This window comes from Neomonachus schauinslandi, chromosome 11, assembly GCF_002201575.2.
Source record: "Neomonachus schauinslandi chromosome 11, ASM220157v2, whole genome shotgun sequence".
Lineage (NCBI taxonomy): Eukaryota > Metazoa > Chordata > Mammalia > Carnivora > Phocidae > Neomonachus > Neomonachus schauinslandi.
In genome coordinates this window covers 46,395,707-46,416,178 of record NC_058413.1, presented here as the reverse complement: position 1 = coordinate 46,416,178, position 20,472 = coordinate 46,395,707, and the positions used below count along the sequence as shown (strand labels likewise).

General features: G+C 38.2%; 1 protein-coding gene across 4 annotated transcripts in view; it reads right to left on the bottom strand.

Moving 5' to 3' along the window:
* Positions 1–20,472, bottom strand: part of SBF2 (SET binding factor 2) — a 467,712-nt gene that overhangs the window by 406,473 nt on the left and 40,767 nt on the right. Inside the window, exon 2 of one of the 4 annotated variants that reach the window (XM_044919518.1) lies at positions 2,004–2,012. The exons of the other annotated variants lie outside the window; for them this stretch is intronic. Within the exon in view, the coding sequence (XP_044775453.1) occupies positions 2,004–2,012 (9 nt within the window). The remainder of the gene's footprint in view (positions 1–2,003; positions 2,013–20,472) is intronic. 4 annotated transcript variants of the gene reach the window in all.

The window sequence follows — 20,472 nt, the reverse complement described above, 5'->3', positions numbered from 1 at the left end:
CTGATCTTAGAGTAGAAGCTTTCAGTTTTTCACCCTTGAGGTATATTCCCTCTAAAATCCACTTTGTTGGGTGCCTGGGTGGCTCAGTTGGTTAAGCGACTGCCTTCGGCTCAGGTCATGATCCTGGAGTCCCTGGATTGAGTCCCACATCGGGCTCCCTGCTCGGCAGGGAGTCTGCTTCTCCCTCTGACCCTCCCCACCCTCATGTGCTCTCTCTCATTCTCTCTTTCAAATAAAATCTTTAAAAAAAAATAAAATAAAATCCACTTTGTTGTGAGTTTTTATCATGAACAAATGTTTACTTTGTCAAATGCTTTTTCTGCATCTATTGAGATAATCATATGTTTTTTGTTTTTTTTTTTAAGATTCTATTTATTTATTTGTGAGAGAGAGAGAGAGAGTGCATAAGTGGCGGGGGGTGGGGGAGGAGTGGCAGGGAGAGGGAGAAGCAGGTTCCCCACTGAGCAGGGAGCCTGATGTGGAACTCGATCCCAGGACCCTAGGATCATGACCTGAGCCGAAGGCAGACGCTTAACTGACTGAGCCACCCAGGTGTCCCATCATATGGGTTTTTAAAAAATATTTATTTTAGAGAGAAAGAGAGAGCTAACAAGAAAGCAGGGGGGAGGGGGAGAGGGAGAGAGACAATCTCAAGCAAACACCTGCCGAGCATGGAGCCCATCACAGCGCTCAATTTCATGACCTGAGCCGAAAACAAGAGTCAGATGTCAACAGACTCAGCCACCCAAGCAGCCCCATATGGTTTTTATCCTTCCTATTGTTAACATGATGTATCGAATTGATTGATTTATGAATACTGAACCACCCCTTGCACCTCTGGAATAAATCCCACTTCATCGTGGTAAATGATTTTTCTTAATGTACTCGTGAATTTAGTTTCTAATAATTTTTTGAGGATTTTTGCATCTATGTTCATCAGAAATGTTGGCCTATAGTTCTCTTTCCTTGTAGTGTCTCTATCTGGTTTTGAAATCAGGGTAATGTTGGCCTCATAAAATGAATTTGGAAGTTTTCCTTCCTCTTCTATTTTTTGGACCAGTTTGAGGAGAATAGGTATTAAGTCTTCTTTTGGGGCACCCGGCTAGCTCAGTTGGTGGAGCATGCAACTCTCAATCTCAGAGTTGTGGGTTTGATCCCCACACTGGCTATAGAGACTTTTTTAAAAAATAAAATCTTTTAAAAAAAAGCCTTTAAATGGTTGGTAGAGTTCACCTGTAAAGCCTTCTGATCCTGGACTTTCCTTTTTTGGAAGTTCTTTTATTACTGATTCAATTTCATTACTAGTAATCAATCTGTTCAGATTTTCTATTTCTTCCTGATTCAGTTTTGGGAGATTGTATGCTAGGAATTTATCCATTTCTTCTAGGTTGTCCAATTTGTTGGCACATAATTTTTCATAATATTCTCTTATAATTCTATGTACTTCTGTGGTGTCAGTTGTTATTTCTCCTCTTTCATTTCTGACTTTGATCTTTTTTCTTCATGAATCTAACTAAATTTTATCAGCTTTATCAAGATAAGTTTCACTGATCTTTTCTAAAGGTTTTTAGTCTCTATTTCATTTATTTCCACTCTAGTCTTTATTATTTCCTTCCCTCTACTAATTTTGGGCTTTTTTGGTTCTTTTTTCTAGTTTCTTTAGATAGAAGGTTACATTGTTTCAGATTTTTTTTCTCATTTCTTGAGGTAGGCCTATAGCACTATAAACTTTCCTTTTAGAACTGCTTTTGCTGGAACCCAAAGATTTTGGACCATTTGTTTACATTTTCATTTGTTTCCATGTATTTAATTTCCTCTTTGACTTTTTTTTTTTTTTTTAGTTTTTTTTTTTGAAAGAGAGAGATAGAGCCGGGGGGGGGGGGTGCCGCAGAGGGAGAGGGAGAGAATCTGAGTGCAGAGCCTGATGTGGGGCTCAAACCCAGGACCCTGAAATCATGACCAGAGCTGAAATCAAAAGCTGGATGCTTAACTGACTGAGCCACCAGGTGCCGCTCCTCTTTGACTTCTTTGTTGACCCATTCACTGTTTAATAGTATATCATTTGGCCTCCACGTGTTTGTGTGTTTACAGTTTTTTTCCTTGTAATTGATTTCTAGTTTCATACTACTGTGGTCAAAAAGATGCTTGACATGATTTTGATCTTCCTAAATTTTTTAAGACTTGTTTTGTAGCCTAACATGAGGTCTATCCTGGGGAATGCTACATGTGCACTTGAAAAGAATGTCTATTCTACTGTTTTGGAATAGAATGTTCTGTATATATCTGTTAGGTCCATCTGGTCTAATGTGTCGTTCAAAGCCACGTTTCCTTAATTTTCTGTCTGAATGATCTATCCATTGATGTAAGTGGGGTGTTAAAGTCCCCTCCTATCATTGTATTATTGTCAATTTCTTCCTTTATGTCTGTTAATATTGCTTTATGAATCCAGATGCTCCTATGTTGGGTGTGTAGATATTTACAATTGCTACCTCTTGTTCAGCTGATCCCTTTATCACTATGTAGTGTCTTTGTCTCTTGCTACAGTATTTGTTTTAAAGTCTATTTTGTCTGATATAAACATTGCTGCCCCAGTTTTTTTCACTTCCATTTGCATATGTTTTTCCATCCCTTCACTTTCTGTCTGTATGTGTCTTTCACTCTGAAATTAGTCTCTTGTAGGCAGCACATAGATAGATCTTGTTTTTTTATCCATTCAGACACCCTATGTCATTTTACTATAGCATTAATCCAATTACATTTAAAGTAATTATTTATAGACATGAACTTACTGCCATTTTGTTAATTGTTCTCTGTTTTTGTAGTTCTTCTCTGTTCCTTCTTCTCTTGCTCTCTCACCTTGTGGTTTGATGGCTTTTTTTAGTGTTATGCTTGGATTCCATTCTCTTTATTTTTTTAAAGTAAACTCTATCCCCAACATGGGGCTCAAACTCATGACCCCAAGATCAAGAGTCACATGCTCTACCGACTGACCCAGTCCCTCTATTCTCTTTATTTTTTGTGTATCTATTACAAGTTTTTGATTTGTGGTTACCATTTGGTTCATATATAACCTTATATGTGCACAGCAGTCTATATTAAGTTGATGGTCACATACGTTTGAACACATTTAAAGCACTAAATCATTACTCTCTCCACCATGTTCTATGTAAATGATGTCATATTTTACATCTTTTTATTTTGTGTATCCCTTGGTTAATTTTTGTAGACACAATTTATTTTATTACTTTTGTGTTTTAACCACCATACTGGCTTTATAAGTGATTAATCTGCTACCTTTAATATATGTTTGCTTTCACCTGTAAAATTTTTTCTTTTCATTATTTTATTACTTCTAGTTATGGCCCTTTTCACTTATAGAATTCCCTTTAACATTTCATGTAAGGCTAGTTTAGTGGTGATAAACTTAACCTTTGTTTGCTTGGGAAACTCTTTATCTCTCCTTCGATCTACCTTGCTGGGTAGGTTTTTTTCCTTTCAGCACTTTGACTCTATCATGCTACTCCCTTCTGTCCTGAAAAGTTTCTGCTGAAAAATCAACTGATAGACTTATGGAATTTCCCTTATATGTAACTATTTTCTCTTGCTGCTTTAAAAAAAAATTTTTTTTTAACTCTCTTCATCATTTCTTTTTCACATTTTAATTATTATGTGTCTTGGTGTGGGTCTCCTTGAGTTTATCTTGATAGGGGCTATGCTTCCTGGACCTGAATGTCTGTTTCCTGCCCCAGAGTAGAGAAGGCTTCAGCTACTACTTCTTCAAATAAGTCTTCTGCCCTCTTCCCTTTCTCTCCTTCTGGGATCCCTATAATGTGAATGTTGTTATACTATGAAGTCACAGAGTTCCTTTAACCTATTCTCATTTTTAATTTTTTTTTGTTTGCTGTTCACCTTGATTGCTTTCCAGATTTCTGGTCCATTTTTCTACATCCTCTAATTGCTACTGATTGCCTCCAGTGTATTTTTTATTTCAGTTAATGAGTTCTTTAGCTCTGACAGGTTCTTTTTTCTATTTTCTCTCTTTATTGAAGTTCTCACTGAGTTCATCCACTCTTTCCTCAAGTCCAGTGAGTATAACTATTACTTTAAATTCTTTATCACGTATACTGCTTATCTCCATGTCATTCAGCTCTTTTACTGTAATTTTGTTTTGTTTTTTTCATTTAGTACATATTCCTCTTTCTCCTCATTTTGTCTAACTCTCTCTGTTTGTTTCTACATATTAGAAGGCCAGCTACCTCTCCTTATCTTGAAAGTAGTGGCCTTGTGTAGAAGAGGTCCGATGATGCCCTATAGCACCTGAACCAGAACCACGCACTCTAGAAGTGTCCCCTCTGTGGACTGCATGCACCTTCCTATTGTGGCTGAACCACAATTACCTTCAGCCCAGCTGCAATGATGCTCTTTGCCTACTGTGGATGCACTGGGCAGTGCTTGCTCCCTGCATTTTTAAGAGGCATGTGTGTGGTCACCATGGGCTCACTGGTAGACAGGGCTAGTACTCAGCCTGTCAGCAATTAACCTCTATACCACAGCTGCAGGTACACTGAAGGAAAGGGCTTGCTTTGTGTCAAGCCAGCTAAACCTAGCTTCAGGAACTACGGACATGCTGCTGTATGGGGTTTTCAACCCACCCTTGCCAGGAGTCACTCTGGATTGGCTACAGTCCCAGCCACAGCTGCCTGCCAGGTGTGGCAGAGCAGGAGCCATTCTGGAGGGATGCCTGCCAAGGAGGGAGGGTTGGATCCTATGCCCACTTTTTAATTGGACTGTTTGGTTTTTTGTTATTGAGTTGTATGAGTTCTTTATAAATTCTGGATATTAACTACTTACCCAATACATGCTTTGCAAATATTTTCTCCCACTTCATAGGTTGCCTTTTCATTTTATTGTTTCTTTTGATGTGCAGAAACTTTTAAGTTGAATATAGTCCCAATTGTTGGGTTTTTTTTATTGTTTGTGCTTTTGGTATCATATCCCAAAAAAATCACTGTCAATACCAATGTTGAGGAGCTTCTTCTCTAGGTTTTCCTTCTATGAGTTTTATGGTATCAGGTCTTATATTTAAGTCTTTATCCATTTTGAGTTAACTTTTGTAAGTGATGTAAGATAGAGGTCCAATTTCTTCTTTTTTTTTTTTTCGTTTTTGTTTGCATGTGGTTATCCAGTTTTCCCAACACTGTTTGTTGAAGAGACTATCCTTTTGCAACTGAATGTTCTTGGCTCCCTTATCAAATATTAGTTCACTGTATTTGCAGAGACTTAATTCTGGGCTCTCTATTCTGTTCCATTAGTCTATGTGTCTATTTTTATGTTGGTACCCTAAAGTTTCATTACAATAGCTTTGTAGTATAGTTTGAGGTAAGGAAGTGTGACACCTACACTTTTGTTTTTCTGTCTCATGATTATTTGACTATGTGGGGTCTTTGTGGTTCCATATAATTTTCAGGATTGTTTTTTGTTTTTTCTATTTCTTTGAAAAATGTCATTAGAATTTTGATAGGAATTGTGTTGAACTTGTAGATAGCTTTGAGTAGCATGAACATTTTAACAATATTAATTCTCCCAATCCATGAATACAAGATGTTCTTCAGTTTCTTTGTGTCTTCTTTGGTTTCTTTCAACAAAGTCTTGTAGTTTTCATTGTATAGATCTTTCAATTCCTTGGTTAAATTTATTTCTAGGTATTTTATTATTTTTTAGGATGTTGTGAATGGAATAGTTTATTTTTCAGATGGTTCATTGTTAGTGTATAGAAATGCAACAAATTTATTTTTGTATCCTACAGCTTTATTGAATTCATTGATTACATCTAACAGTTTTTTAGTTGAGTCTTTGGTATTTTCAACGTATACGATCATATCATCTGCAAATAATGATATTTTACATCTTCCTTTCCAATTTGGATGACTTTCATTTCTTTGTTTTGCCTGCCTACTCTAGCTAGGACTTCCAGTATTATGTTGAATGCCAGTGGTTAACAGAGGGCACCCTTGTCTTGTTCCTGATTTTAGAGGAAGCACTTTTAATTTTTCTCCATTGAATATAATTTCAGCTAGGGGTTTGTTATAAATGGCTTTTATTATGTTGAGGTATGCTACTTCTATACCCAACCTGTCCAGAGGTGGGTGGAGGGGCAGATTGTTTAAGTAAACTCTATGCCCAGCATGTGGCTTTAACTCACAATCCCGAGATCGAGTGGCATATTCTACTGAATGAACGAACCAGGTGCCCTGTTGAGGGTTTTTTATCATGAAAGGATGTTATATATTCTCAAATACCTTTTCTACATCTATCAAGATGATCATAGGATTTTTAGCTTTCATTTTTAATGTGATGTATCACATTTATTGATTTGCATATGTTGAATCTAAGACAATATTTTTAAGTCAATATTTTCAATCAAAGGAGATAAATGGGTTTATAAGACTTATTTTTAATACTGATTTTCATATCTGTTTACAGTGTCCTCTCTTTAAAAGCTTCATCTTAATGCACATTGAGGCCTTTAGTTATCATCCCTTTTAGAGTAGTTACTTTATTATTCTCTCCATTTTTAACATTTTTTTTTTAAGATTTTATTTATTTATTTGACAGAGACAGAGATAGCGAGAGCAGGAACACAAGCAGCGGGAGTGGGAGAGGGAGAGCAGGCTTCCCACCGAGGAGGGAACCCGATGTGGGACTTGATCCCAGGACCCTGGGATCATGACCTGAGCCGAAGGCAGACGCTTAACGACTGAGCCACCCAGGCGCCCCATTTTTAACATATTTTGACAGGACTTCTTCACATATGTGATAATCAATATATTCTAATCTTTATCACGATGGTACAAAAAGAGCTATTTTACTTTTATATTAAAGCATAAGAATTATGCAGCCAAGCCCCCCTCAAAGAAAAAAATCTTTCTACTGTCAAATCATTGTTCAGATGTTCTTATTCTGAGTAAACTTTTTTTTTTAAAGATTTTATTTATTTGACAGAGAGAGACACAGTGAGAGAGGGAACACAAGCAGGGGGAATGGGAGAGGGAGAAGCAGGCTCCCCACTGAGCAGGGAGTCCAACGCAGAGCTCAATCCCAGGGCCCTGGGATCATGACCTAAGCTGAAGGCAGAACCTTAACCAACTGAGCCACCGAGGTGCCCTTATTCTGGGTAATCTTTACCTCATAATCTTATCTATACCAATGATATTTAAGATTCTCTACACTAAAAAGTACCCATTTATTTTTCTTTAACCTGTTGGTATAAGCCCTAGCCAGAAAGAAAAAAAAAAAATTCTTTTTTCTCAAAATTGCTGTATTATTTTAAACAACTTATTATACTTCTCTAAGAAAGAAAGAAAGAAAACAAAAGAAAAGAAAAACTATAATTAGTATTGCAGTCAAGGAGATGAACCAGATCTCCTTTTAAGAAAGAACTTAGGATTATGCTGCAGAGATGGTACTTACTTGTTAAGAGCCTTTAGGTTCTGCCTCAGCTTTCCAGCCAAATCCACAATCTTCCCAGGCATATCCCAACCAATGACTGCATGGTTAAGGTATTAGGACCTGGTTATTTCTGCACAACATGGGACTCCTCTAAAAAGCAATCTTTGCTCTAGAGCTCCCCATTGTGTTAGCTAAGACTTGTCAGATCTGCATCATGGTGAGGAGACTCTCCTGGCCCTATCCTGCCTCCTTTAATTTTTCACAGGCGGGCGCCTGGGTGGCTCAGTTGGTTAAGCAACTGCCTTCGGCTCAGGTCATGATCCTGGAGTCCCTGGATCGAGTCCCGCATCGGGCTCTCTGCTCGGCAGGGAGCCTGCTTCTCCCTCTGACCCTCCCCCCTCTCATGTGCTCTCTCTCTCTCTCTCGCATTCTGTCTCAAATAAATAAATAAAAATCTTTAAAAAAAAAAATTTAATTTTTCACAGGCACTGTTCTCCAATATATGTATATATCTCTTGTACTAACTCCAACTCAGCATCTTCTTCCCAAAGGACCCAACAGACACAATTATTTAATACCGATATAGCAATATTATTCATCAAAGATCCAGAAATAAAACTATAATTTTAGCATCTCAATACAAACATCTATTTCTCTCATTTATATACTCCCTTGTTCTTCCATGGATATTCACAGCATGAGATTTAGAAAATACTGCTTTAGAACAATATGAAAACAACTGACACTCTTTATAGGTTAAAAGGTTTATTTTTTGTATCAAAATAAAGAATGAACCTTCAGGGGGAAAAAGATTGATATTAAGATATTAAAAATAGATATGCAGAAGAGTTTTATTTTTTTTTAAGATTTATTTACTTATTTGAGAGAGTGAGAATGAGAGAGAGAGAGTACATGAGAGGGGGGGAGGGTTAGAGGGAGAAGGAGGCTCCTCTCTGAGCAGGGAGCCTGATGTGGGACTTGATCCAGGGACTCCAGGATCATGACCTGAGCCGAATGCAGTCGCTTAACCAACTGAGCCACCCAGGCACCCTGCAGAAGAATTTTAATGTTTCATTTGGAAAGCTGGTTGATAGTTCTTTTTACCCCTCATTTTGATTTGGCAAATGTTTTACTCTGACACCAAGGATGTATTTTCTTTTCGAAGCCAATTCCACTAAGCCAATATCCTAGCTTGATTAATTTTCTGTATATAAATTTTTTTAAAAAATTTTAAAGTCGGCTCCATGCCCAGTGTGGAGCCCAATGCGGGGCTTGAACTCACGACCCTGAGATCAAGACCTGAGCTGAGAACAAGAGTCAAGAGTCAAACATTAACACTAAATCAACTGAGCCACCCAGGTACCCCAAATCATTTTTTTTTTTAAGATTTTATTTATTTATTTGACAGAGAGAGACACGAGAGAGGGAACACAAGCAGGGGGAGTGGGAGAGGGAGAAGCAGGCTTCCTGTGGAGCAGGGAGTCCGACGTGGAGCTCAATCCCAGGGCCCTGGGATCATGACCTGAGCTGGAGGCAGCCACTTAACGACTGAGCCACCCAGGTGCCCCCAAATCATTTCTTTAAAAAAAAAAAATGTTTATTTGCTGACTTGCTAGAGCAATTCCTCAACATGTACATTCTATAGTAACAATTTTTGTTTAATATTCATATCAAATTTTTTTAAATATTAGCATCTATCATTGTGAATTTGGGGGGGCTCAATTCCTGCCATAATGAGTTTCCTTTTCGTAACCAATTCTGTTTTTCCCAGATCATAAAGATCTAAATTTAGTCAAGAGCAAGAGGATTTTGTTACTACCAGATTAATCAATAACAACATCTTGCAGTTATAGCTGGTAGATTTTATTTGTGTTACTTCTACCCTGTCAAATGATGGAAACAAAATTATTTGTAATCAAAAAGCCCATATTTCAAAATTATTTTTCTTCATATTGAGGTCATTAAGTCAAATGTCATCTTTTCAAATGAATTATCCTTTATCCCTGTGATGAAAAGGATGTAAGTACTCAAATCAGAAAAAACACTGGGGACAAGCTTGGTGGGTTGGTTGGACAAAAAGAAAATCCGTGTGGCTACAGAAGTGTGGTAAAGAAGAACAGCAAGTGGTACAGTATCTCTTAAATGTCTCAGTTCAGACGTGACACACCAATCTGCTCATATTTCATTGATTAAAGTTAGTCATATGGCCCTCCTTGTATATAAGGAAGGCTACAAAGGTAACATTTCTGCGTGCCAAGGAAGGAAAAACATATATTGGTGAACACTTGTGTCTTCTACTACAAATACCTATCTTAAAGTACCTATAAAGATTACAAGGAGATAGTATCAAGTTCTTAGCTCACTGCCAACATTTGTGAGTATCCAATAAATACAACTAATTTATGTTTTGTTTTGTTTTTTTAAAGATTTTATTCATTTATTTGAGAGAGAGAATGAGATAGAGAGCATGAGAGGGGGGAGGGTCAGAGGGAGAAGCAGACCCCCCGCTGAGCAGGGAGCCCGATGTGGGACTCGATCCCGGGACTCCAGGATCATGACCTGAGCCGAAGGCAGTCGCCCAACCAACTGAGCCACCCAGGTGCCCTGTTTTGTTGTTTTTATGAATATATGCTAATTATATGTCCTTTTTCAGGTAATCATGAAACATTTTTTTAAAAGCCATTTGAGGGTGCCTGGGTGGCTCAGTTGGTTAAGCGACTGCCTTTGGCTCGGGTCATGATCCTGGAGTCCCGGGATCGAGTCCCGCATCGGGCTCCCTGCTCGGCGGGGAGTCTGCTTCTCTCTCTGAACCTCCCTCCTCTCATGCTCTCTATCTCATTCTCTCTCTCAAAAAAAAAAAAAAAAAAAAGCCATTTGAGAACCTTGACCGTCACTAACACCAAGTGTATAGTTACACAAACTTCTTGCCTTTTGTGAAAACTGAGGAAATAGTTCCATAGCAACTATCTTGCTAACATTTCTCTAGTTCTTCACAATTCTTTGGTGACCATCACTGACCACACTTTAGGACCATCACTGACAATACCCTAGAGAATTTTATTAATCCATGACAGGAAACCTGAATCATAACTACATCTAGATATTCACCACCCAACATGAGTATCAATAACCTTTTTAAGAATTATGATCCTCATATGACCAGAAAAGGTACAAAAGAAGAAATAAAAATAACCATGAACATTTGAAAAAAATGTTCAAATTAAGCAGTGTGACTTTCACTTCTAGTCATGTGAATTCAGTAATTTAGATCAACTATTCTAATGCAAACATGAAAACATGAAAATCACCTGATTATAGGCATTAATTAAAGAGTCACCAAGACAGAAAAAAGAATTATGGGAAACAAATCCAGAAGGAGAAGGAACCCAAGAGATAAGAGCTGTATTTTGGGCTACTTTTCTCCTGTGCAACTCTGCAAATCTAGCTAACGATTTAGAAAATAAGCAGGGCTTTGACAGGCACATAATACAAAGAACAAAAACTGGAGTCCAAAGCCCACCAAGAAAAGGCATATAGTTAAATACCATGTGTTTAGAATCCATACCCTGAAGGGCTACTCCCAAGAAAGCCTAAAATAAACTGTCTTTGGGATTACAGCCTAGCCTCAAATCATCTCAGTACTTAAACTGGATTAAGGTGATACACAATCACTAGTGCCCCTAGTCATCTGCCAGAAGCAAGCATAAATCCTTATACTTAAACCTTAAGCTATTTCTGTAACTTTTCTATTTACAATATCCAATACTCAATCAAACATGAGTAAGCATAAAAGGCAATATTTTTTTTTTTTTTAAAGCAACAATAGATTCCCCCACAGGGATCCAGAAAATAGTTATCAAAAACAGACTGCAAGGGGCGCCTGGATGGCTCAGTCAGTTAAGTGTCTGACTCTTGATCTCAGCTTAGATCTTGATCTCAAGATTGTAAATTCAAGCCCTACACTGGACTCCATGCTGGGCGCAGAGAAGGAAGGGGGGGGGGAGGGAGGGAGAGAAAGAGGGAGGCAGGGAGGGAGGGAGGGAAAAATACCCATGACTTATGCCCATGGATATACTTATACAAGAATGTTCCTAGCAGCTTTATTTATAATAGCCAAAAACTGTAAACAACCTAAATGTCCTTCAATAGATAAATGGATCAACAAACAGATATATCCATGCAACAGAACACAACTCAGCAATAAAAATAAACTATTTAATACACACAGTAACATGAATGAATCTCAAAATAATTATGCTAACTGAAAGAAGCCCCCCAAAAAGTACATGCTTTACATTTACATAAATTTCCAAAAATACAAGTAATCTGCAGTGACAGAAAGCAGATCAGTGGTTACTCAGGGATAGGGAATAATAGCAGGGGAAAGAATAGGAGGCAAGGACTATAATAACACCCGAAGAAACTTAAAGGAGTAGTGAATATGTTCATTATGTTGATTGTGGTGATGATTTTACCAGAATAAACATATTAAAACTCATCACACTGTACATTTTAAAGATGTGCAGGTTATTTACATCAATTATGTCTCAATAAGCCCCCCCCAAAATAGTAAATATGTTCAAGGAAATAAAAGGCGAAAGTGACAAAATGATCAAAGAACTTGAACTATTTTTTTTAAGATTTTATTTATTTGTCAGAGAGAGCACAAGCAGAGGGAGCAACAGACAAAGGGAGAGGGAGAAGAAGGCTACCCTCTGAGCAAGGAGCCCGATATGGTACTCAATCCCAGGACCCTGGGATCATGACCTGAGCCAAAGGCAGATACTTAATTGACTGAGCCACCCAGGCATCCCAAACTTGAACTATTTTTTACAAAAGAATCAAATAAATAATCTAAAACTGGAGTATACAATTAACCAAAATTAAGAATTCCATGGGTGGGATTAACAGCAGCTCAGAATACAGGTCAGAGTGCTCGCTTCGGCAGCACATATACTAAAATTGGAAAGAAGAATACAGGTCAGAAGAAAATACGCAGAATAAAATACAAAGAGACAAAAGGATAAAATATAACAAAAACAAAAGGAAGGAAGTAAGAGACAGAGGGGGATATAGTGGGAAAGTGAAAAGTTCCAAAAGGAGAAAGAAAATGGGACAGAAGCCCATCATTATCATTATCAAAGTGATAATGGCTTAAAATTTTTGAAAACTGATTTAAAACATGATAGAGATTCAAGAAGCCCTATGAAACTCAAGTAAATAAGTACAAAAAAAATCATACTGTGTTCAAAGACAAAGACAAAGGAAAAAAAAAAAATGCTTAAAGCAGCCAAAGGAAGGAAATCAGACTAACTTCATGGAAAAAAAAAAAAAAATGACTGTCAGCTACCTCCAATTAAAAAAATAGAAGCCAAAACACAATGGAAACACATCATCAAACTGCTGAATGATAACTGCCAACATAAAATTCTATTCCCTAAAAAATACCTTTCAAGCATGAATGTGAAATAAACACACTTTCAAACAAAAACAGAATTTTCAGAATTCCCACCCAGAAAACTCAGCATAATTATTCTGAGACTCTTTTATGTGGTTGTGCATACCAATAATTTGTTCCTTTTTATTGCTGAGTAGTATTCAACTATATGGATATACCTCAATTTGTTTATACATTCATCTGTTGATGGGCATTTGGGCTGGTCCTCTTTTGGGCTATTATAAGTAAAGTGTACTTTAGACAGAAGAAAAATTATGCCAGATGGAATCCTTGGAAAAGCAGGAAAGAAAAAAAAAAAAAGAGTAACAGAGAGAATAAATATGTCATTAAATCTAAATGAATACTGACTATTCTACAGGGTTTAATTTTTTTTTTTTTAAGATTTTATTTATTTATTTGACAGAGAGAAAGCCCAAGCAGGAAGAGTGACAGGCAGAGGGAGAGGGAGAAGCAGGCTCCCCGCTGAGCAGAAAGCCTGACTCAGGGCTCGATCCCAGGACCCTGAGATCATGACCTGAGCCGAAGGCTGAGGCTTAACTGACTGAGCCACCCAGGTGCCCCAAGGTTTAAATTTTAAACATAAATAAACTACAGTAGCAGCGCACAAGTCAAGAGGGATAAGGTCTTCGCACCAGCAGGAAGAACATAAAGGTATCTATATTATTAACTTCTTATAATTCAGAGAAAGTTCAGGAGTAATTATAAAGAAATGTGAGACATTTCATTCTTAAATTCAACAAATATTTATTGAATGTGTGCTATGTATCAGGCACAAAACTATGTGCACTATGTAGGTACAGTGGTAAACAGAATAAACTCCAAACAACTCAAAGCCTATCAATAGTAGAATGGATAAATGCATTTTGGTTTATTCATAAAATATAATACTATAGAACAATAAAAACAGACCACAACTGCATATACAACATAGATGAATCTCAAAACACAATGTTGAGTGACAGAAAAAAGACACAAAGACCACTTACTATACTCTTCCATAGTACAAACACAGGCAAGAATAATCCATGAAAATCAGAACAGTGTATCTTTGGAGAGAAGGAAGGGTTCAGGATTGGAATTGAGCATAAAGAGGGCTTCCAGGACACTGGTAATGGTCTATTTCTTAAATTAAGTGGTGGTTACATGAATGTGTTCATTTTGAAGATTATTTACTGAGCTGTGTAGCTTGCATACTTTTCTGTATGCATGCTATAATTTAATAAAAATTTTTCAAAAGATAGTATAGTCCACATTTACTGACATGGAAAACTTTAGAATATATTTCTGAGGAAATTAACTTCTGAGAAAAAGAAGAAACTACTGAACAGCAATTTTACCTCCTTTTTATAAAAATATATTACATATATACATTATGCTCAAGAGGATTCTGAGAGGGTACACAACAAAATATCAATAATTATTTTATCTGACTGGCATAAATATAGGTGGCATTTTTCTCCCCATACAGGTCTGTTTTTTAAATTTACAACAAACAGGGCGCCTGGGTGGCTCAGTTGTTAAGCGTCTGCCTTCGGCTCAGGTCATGATCCCAGGGTCCTGGGATTGAGTCCCACATTGGGCTCCCTCCTCGAGGGGAAGCCTGCTTCTCCCTCTCCTGCTCCCCCTGCTTGTGTTCCTGCTCTCGCTATCTCTGTCTCTGTCAAATAAATAAAATCTTTAAAAAAATAAATAAATAAATTTACAACAAACATGGAAATCTTACATAATAAATATATTTGATAAGTAATTATAAAAGAACAATAGGCCTTTTATCTTCTTTATTCTAAAAATAATTCTCCTTCAAACTGATGGTTGCCAGAGGAAAGTGGGGTAGGGTTGGACAAAATGAGTGAAGAGGAGAGGGAGGTAGAGGCCTCTAGTTATGGAATTAATAAGTTTTGTGGAATAAAAGGTACAGCTTAGGGAATATACTTAATTGTAAAAGTATTACATGGTGACAGATGGTAGCTACACTTGTGGTGAGCATACTATAACCTATGAACTTGTTGAATCACTATGCTGTACATCTGAAACTAATGTAACATTCTATGTCAACTATACTCAAATAAAAATAAAAAATAGAGATAATTATCCTTGAAATAAAAGATCAAAGCCAAATGGGAATAGAAAAGTTCTGCTTTCACTCTGACAATTTACAAATATAATACCACAGTCCAAACAAGCAGGACTATTCTTTCTTTCTTTGCTGTTATTGCTACTAAAACCATTTTAAAAGCTTTTTATGTACTTAAACATTTCTCACAAGCTTCATTCCAAGCTTTGGCCTTCTCCACACTATTTTTACACTCTGGTGTCTCACTTTTATTGTCATCTCTGTTTATATGACTGTCCTTCCCCCCTTTTTTTTTTTAAGATTTTATTTATTTATTAGAGAGAGAGAGAGCATAGGCTGGGCGTGGGAGGGGAGAGTCAGAGGGAAAAGCAGACTCCCCGCTGAGCAGGGAGCCTGATACAGGGCTCGATCCCAGGACCCTGGGATCATGAGCTGAGCTGAAGGCAGACGCTAAACTGACTGAGCCACCCAGGCGCCCCTGTCCTTCCCTTTTCTACGTCCTTTCAATATCTGCACTCATCAGCATTCCCATCTTATTTTACCTTCTCTTCTTCTCATGATTTTTTTTAAAATGTTGTCTTTTCTTCAAAGAGCCAGACACTAGAAGATTAAAATTTCACCAATTCGGGGCACCTGGGTGACTGAGTTGTTGAGCGTCTGCCTTCGGCTCAGGTCATGATCCCAGGGTCCTGGGATCGAGCCCCACATCGGGCTCCCTGCTCTGCGGAGGGCCTGCTTCTCCCTCTCCCATTCCCCCTGCTTATGTTCCCTCTCACTGTCTCTCTGTCAAAAAATAAATAAAAACCTTTATAAAAAAAAATAAAGGGCGCCTGGGTGGCTCAGTTGGTTGAGCGACTGCCTTCGGCTCAGGTCATGATCCTGGAGTCCCGGGATCGAGTCCCGCATCGGGCTCCCTGCTCGGTGAGGAGCCTGCTTCTCCCTCTAACCCTCCCCCCTCTCATGTACTCTCTCTCTCTCTCTCATTCTCGCTCTCTCAAATAAATAAATAAATCTTTAAAAATAAATAAATAAATAAAATAAAATTTCACCAATTCTACCATATCAAAACATCACATTCAGATGTCGCTCAGCTCTCCTTGTCACTAAGAGTACGTAACTTTTATAGCTAACCATAAAACACTGCAAACCCCTTCAAGCAGTTACCCAATATTCAACACTTTATGTGCTTCATTTTGGGGTTTTCCCAACACTGCTTTGACCCAACCTTTAAACAGTAAAATAAAATGCACAAATATTTACCCTAACAATTTGTAATTATTCAATTTTACATGTATTACATAAAATTTATAAAATGAGAGGAAAAAAACACGTGATTCTACCACACTAACAACTTATTTTGGTATACTTCCTCATTTCATTTATTTTCATTTGTATTTTGTTTCAGAACTGTAATTACATTGTATGTATGATTTTGGTATTTGGCTTTTTTTCCCAACTATACCATAATCATCTTTCCATGTGTCTATATGTCCCAACGTCACTTTTCATTATAATGATTTCACTGTTGCTAGAGATTATGGTTGTCTCCAATATTTAGCTACTATAAATAATGCTGCAATAAACATCATCATATAGTAAGTTTTGCATATTTTATATTATATTCTCAGGTTAGATTCATAGTCTTCCCTAAGGTATCATGAAAAAGGTGGTACTTGACTCAAAAGATAGAATATTTTTTTTGTTTTGTTTTAAAGATTTTATTTATTTATTTGACAGAGACACAGCGAGAGAGGGAACACAAGCAGGGGGAGTGGGAGAGAGAGAAGCACACTTCCCGCCGAGCAGGGAGCCAGATGCGGGGCTCGATCCCAGTACCCTGGGATCATAACCTGAGCCGAAGGTAGACACTTAATGACTGAGCCACCCAGGCGCCCCCCCCCCCCTTTTTTTTAAACAGATACTTATTCTCTCATGATTCTAGACACTAGAAGTCTGGAATCAAGGTGTTGATTTCACCTTGCGTATTCCTAGCTTCTGGTGGGAAGCATTAAACGTCAATCCTTGGTTCTTTCTTTTTTTTTTTTTTTTAAGGTTTTATTTATTTGAGAGAGAAAGCGCATGCAAGCAGGGGGAGCTGCAGAGGGAGAAGGAGAAGTAGGCTCCCTGCTGACAAGGGAGCCCAATGCAGGGCTCAATCCCGGGATCACAACCGGAGCCAAAGGCAGACACTTAACCGACTGAGTTACCCAGGTGCCCCAGGATAGAAGATTCTGAATAGAGAGGAGAAAGACAGAACACACAAGACCCTGAATCTGAGCTCTGTGGAAAATAAAGAATGGCTCAGTTTGGCTGGTGCTTTGTATATCTCTATAAATGAAAACAATAAGAATAAAAATTGGAAATGGGTTGAAACAAGATAATGAAGGAAGTTTATTAAGCAGACAATGAAGCAGAGGACACCCGGCTGGCTCAGTTGGTAGAGCAGGCAACTCTTGATCTCAGGGTTGGGAGTTCAAGCCCCACACTGAGCACAGAGTTTACTTAAAAATAAAATCCTTGGGGCGCCTGGGTGGCTCAGTTGGTTAAGCAACTGCCTTCAGCTCAGGTCATGATCCCAGGGTCCTGGGATCGAGCCCCGCATCGGGCTCCCTGCTCCTTGGGGAGCCTGCTTCTCCCTCCCCCTCTGCCTGCCGTTCCCTCTGCTTGTGCTCTCTCTCTCTGTGTCAAATAAATAAAATCTTAAAAAAAAAATAAAAATAAAAATAATAAAATAAAATCCTTGAGGGGTGCCTGGGTGGCACAGTCAGTTAAGCATCTGCCTTCGGCTCAGGTCATGGTCCCAGGGTCCTGGGATCAAGTCCCACATCAGGCTCTGCATTCGGCTCTCTGCTCAGCCAGGAGTCTGCTTCTCCCTCTCCCTCTGTGATCTCTCTCACTTTCGCTCTCTCTCAAATAAATGAATAAAATCTTTAAAATAAATAAATAAGGGGTGCCTGTGTGGCTCAGTCATTAAGCATCTGCCTTCGGCTCAGGTCATGACCCTGGGGTCCTGGGATCAAGGCCCTCATCGGGCTCTCTGCTTGGCGGGAAGCCTGCTTCTCCCTCTCCTACTCCCCCTGCTTGTGTTCCCTCTCTCGGTGTCTCTCTCTGTCAAATAAATAAATAAAATCTTTAAAAATAAATACATAAAATAAAATAAATCAAATCAAATCCTTGAGGGGCACCTGGGTGGCTCAGTCAGTTAAGCATCCAACTCTTGATCTCAGCTCAGGTCTTGATCTCAGGGTCATGAGTTCAGCCCCCAGAGGGGGCTCCACTAATTTAAATAAACAAGTAAGTAAGTAAGTAAGTAAGTAAGTAAGTAAATAAATAAATAAATAAAATCCTTTGGAGAAAAAAGGAGACAATGAAGGGTAACTAAAGTGTTTTTCTATTCTGAATAATGCATGGGTTAATGTAATTTATAGGTATTTCACAAAATTAATAAAAATCTTAAGTGACTCTGAATGTGTAAATAGTACTTGTAACATTTTTTATCTGGAGACCTATCTTAAATCATAAAATTATAAAATATTCTCTATAACAGAACTTTTGTTAACCTTCAATCTTTTTCAGAATTCCCCTTCCTATTCTGGTTTAATATCTACCAATCTTAGCCAACAGGTAGAGCTGAGAGCTTATAGAGAAAAGATTCATAGCATCATCATTTTGTTATGACTACAATGGAAAAGGAAGAAAAACAGTATCAGCCCTAGCCAATAAAGCAAAGTAGACACATGTACACATTTTCAGTTGTTTTCTTATTGTAAGAAATGTTATCTTAATTTTAAAAACACCTTTTTAAGGGGCACTTGGGTGGCTCAGTCGGTTGGGCATCTGACTATTGATTTCAGCTCAAGTCATGATCTCAGGTCTTAAGATGGAGCCCCAACTCGGGCTGTACACTGGGCATGGAGCCTGCTTGGGATTTTCTCTCTCCTTCTCCTTCTGCCCTACCCCCAACCTGGCTCACGCTCTAAAAAGAAAAGAAAAAGGGGCACCTGGGTGGCTCAGTTGGCTGAGCGACTGCCTTCGGCTCAGGTCATGATCCTGGAGTCCCAGGATCGAGTCCCGCATCGGGCTCCCTGCTCAGCGGGGAGTCTGCTTCTCCCTCTGACCCTCTTCCCTCTCATGCTCTCTGTCTCTCATTCTCTCTGTCTCAAATAAATAAATAAAATCTATAAAAAAAGAAAAAAAGAAAAAGAAAACACCTTTTTAAGAGTTGATGTCTGATTTTATTTATTTTTAAAGATCTTATTTATTTATTTATTTGACAAAGAGAGAGAGCACAAGCAGGGGGAGCAGCAGGGAGAAGGAGAGGGAGAAGCAGGCTCCCCGCCGAGCAGAGAGCCCCACAGGGGACTCGATCCCAGGACCCTGGGATCATGACCTGAGCAGAAGGCAGATGCTTAACTGACTGAGCCACCCAGGCGCCCCTGACATCTCATTTTAACGAAGTAAAAAACCTTGCAAAATAATTAACATCCAGCGAAGTGTGAAATTTTAAAATGATTTTGCAGAAACTTGATTGAGTATTATAGTCAACAAGCAAATAAAATTACTAGAAGTTCTTTCTTTCTGTTTCAAAAGTTTTAAAATAAAGGAGAGGTGCTAGCAAAGAAACAATGATTTGCAAGGCAAGCACAAAGCTAAAAGGCAGCCAGATAGACTTACCTGAATCAGCTCACCTCAGAACACTAAATCCTAAGCTATCACGAGGGATGACAAGAAGCTACCTGATTTACACTTCAGAACTCTCAACTAGCTCTGCAGTTGTCAGTACCAGATACTTCTAGAAATGAAATGTGAGTAGAACTGTTTAAATGCCTAGTTAAGCAGCAGTTAGATCCCCAGATACTCTCCGTTCTCTATGTACCTGGGTGACTGTACTTGCTCCATCCCAGCAGAAGAATTGAGATTTACTATCAGGTAAAAATTTAAAAGACAATAATTGGCCTATGGGAATACTTAGCATTTGAGAGCAGGAACATCAAACTGAAAAGAGAGGGAACTGTGTAAAAGTTTGCATAGTGAATTCTGCAACCTCAAATCTTCCTCTACCCACTCCCCAAATTCTGGCAACCAAATCTATACCTCCCAGCAGGAAATGGAAAGATCCTTCTCTGTGAAATCTGACAAACCAAAGGTAAAAATATAAAAAAAAAAAAAAGGGAAGTTATCAAACCCAATCCCAGAAAGATCACCCATTTTTAACCAATGGTGAAGCCAACAGTCCAAAACCTCACAATGACTACAAGATTAGGAAAAAGCTAAGAAAGCCTCTAACATGGAAGATTAAAACTAAAACAAAGGTGGGGAGGGGAAGCTAGAAGAAAAAGACTTATTCAAGGAAACAAAAGCATTTTTTAAAATCAGTAATATCTTTAGAGACGTAAGAGAAAATATTGCAACCATAAAAAACAAGAACCAAATGTTATGAAAAGGAATATTAAGAGACAAAAAGAGCTGTTGAAATATTTTTAATGGCAGA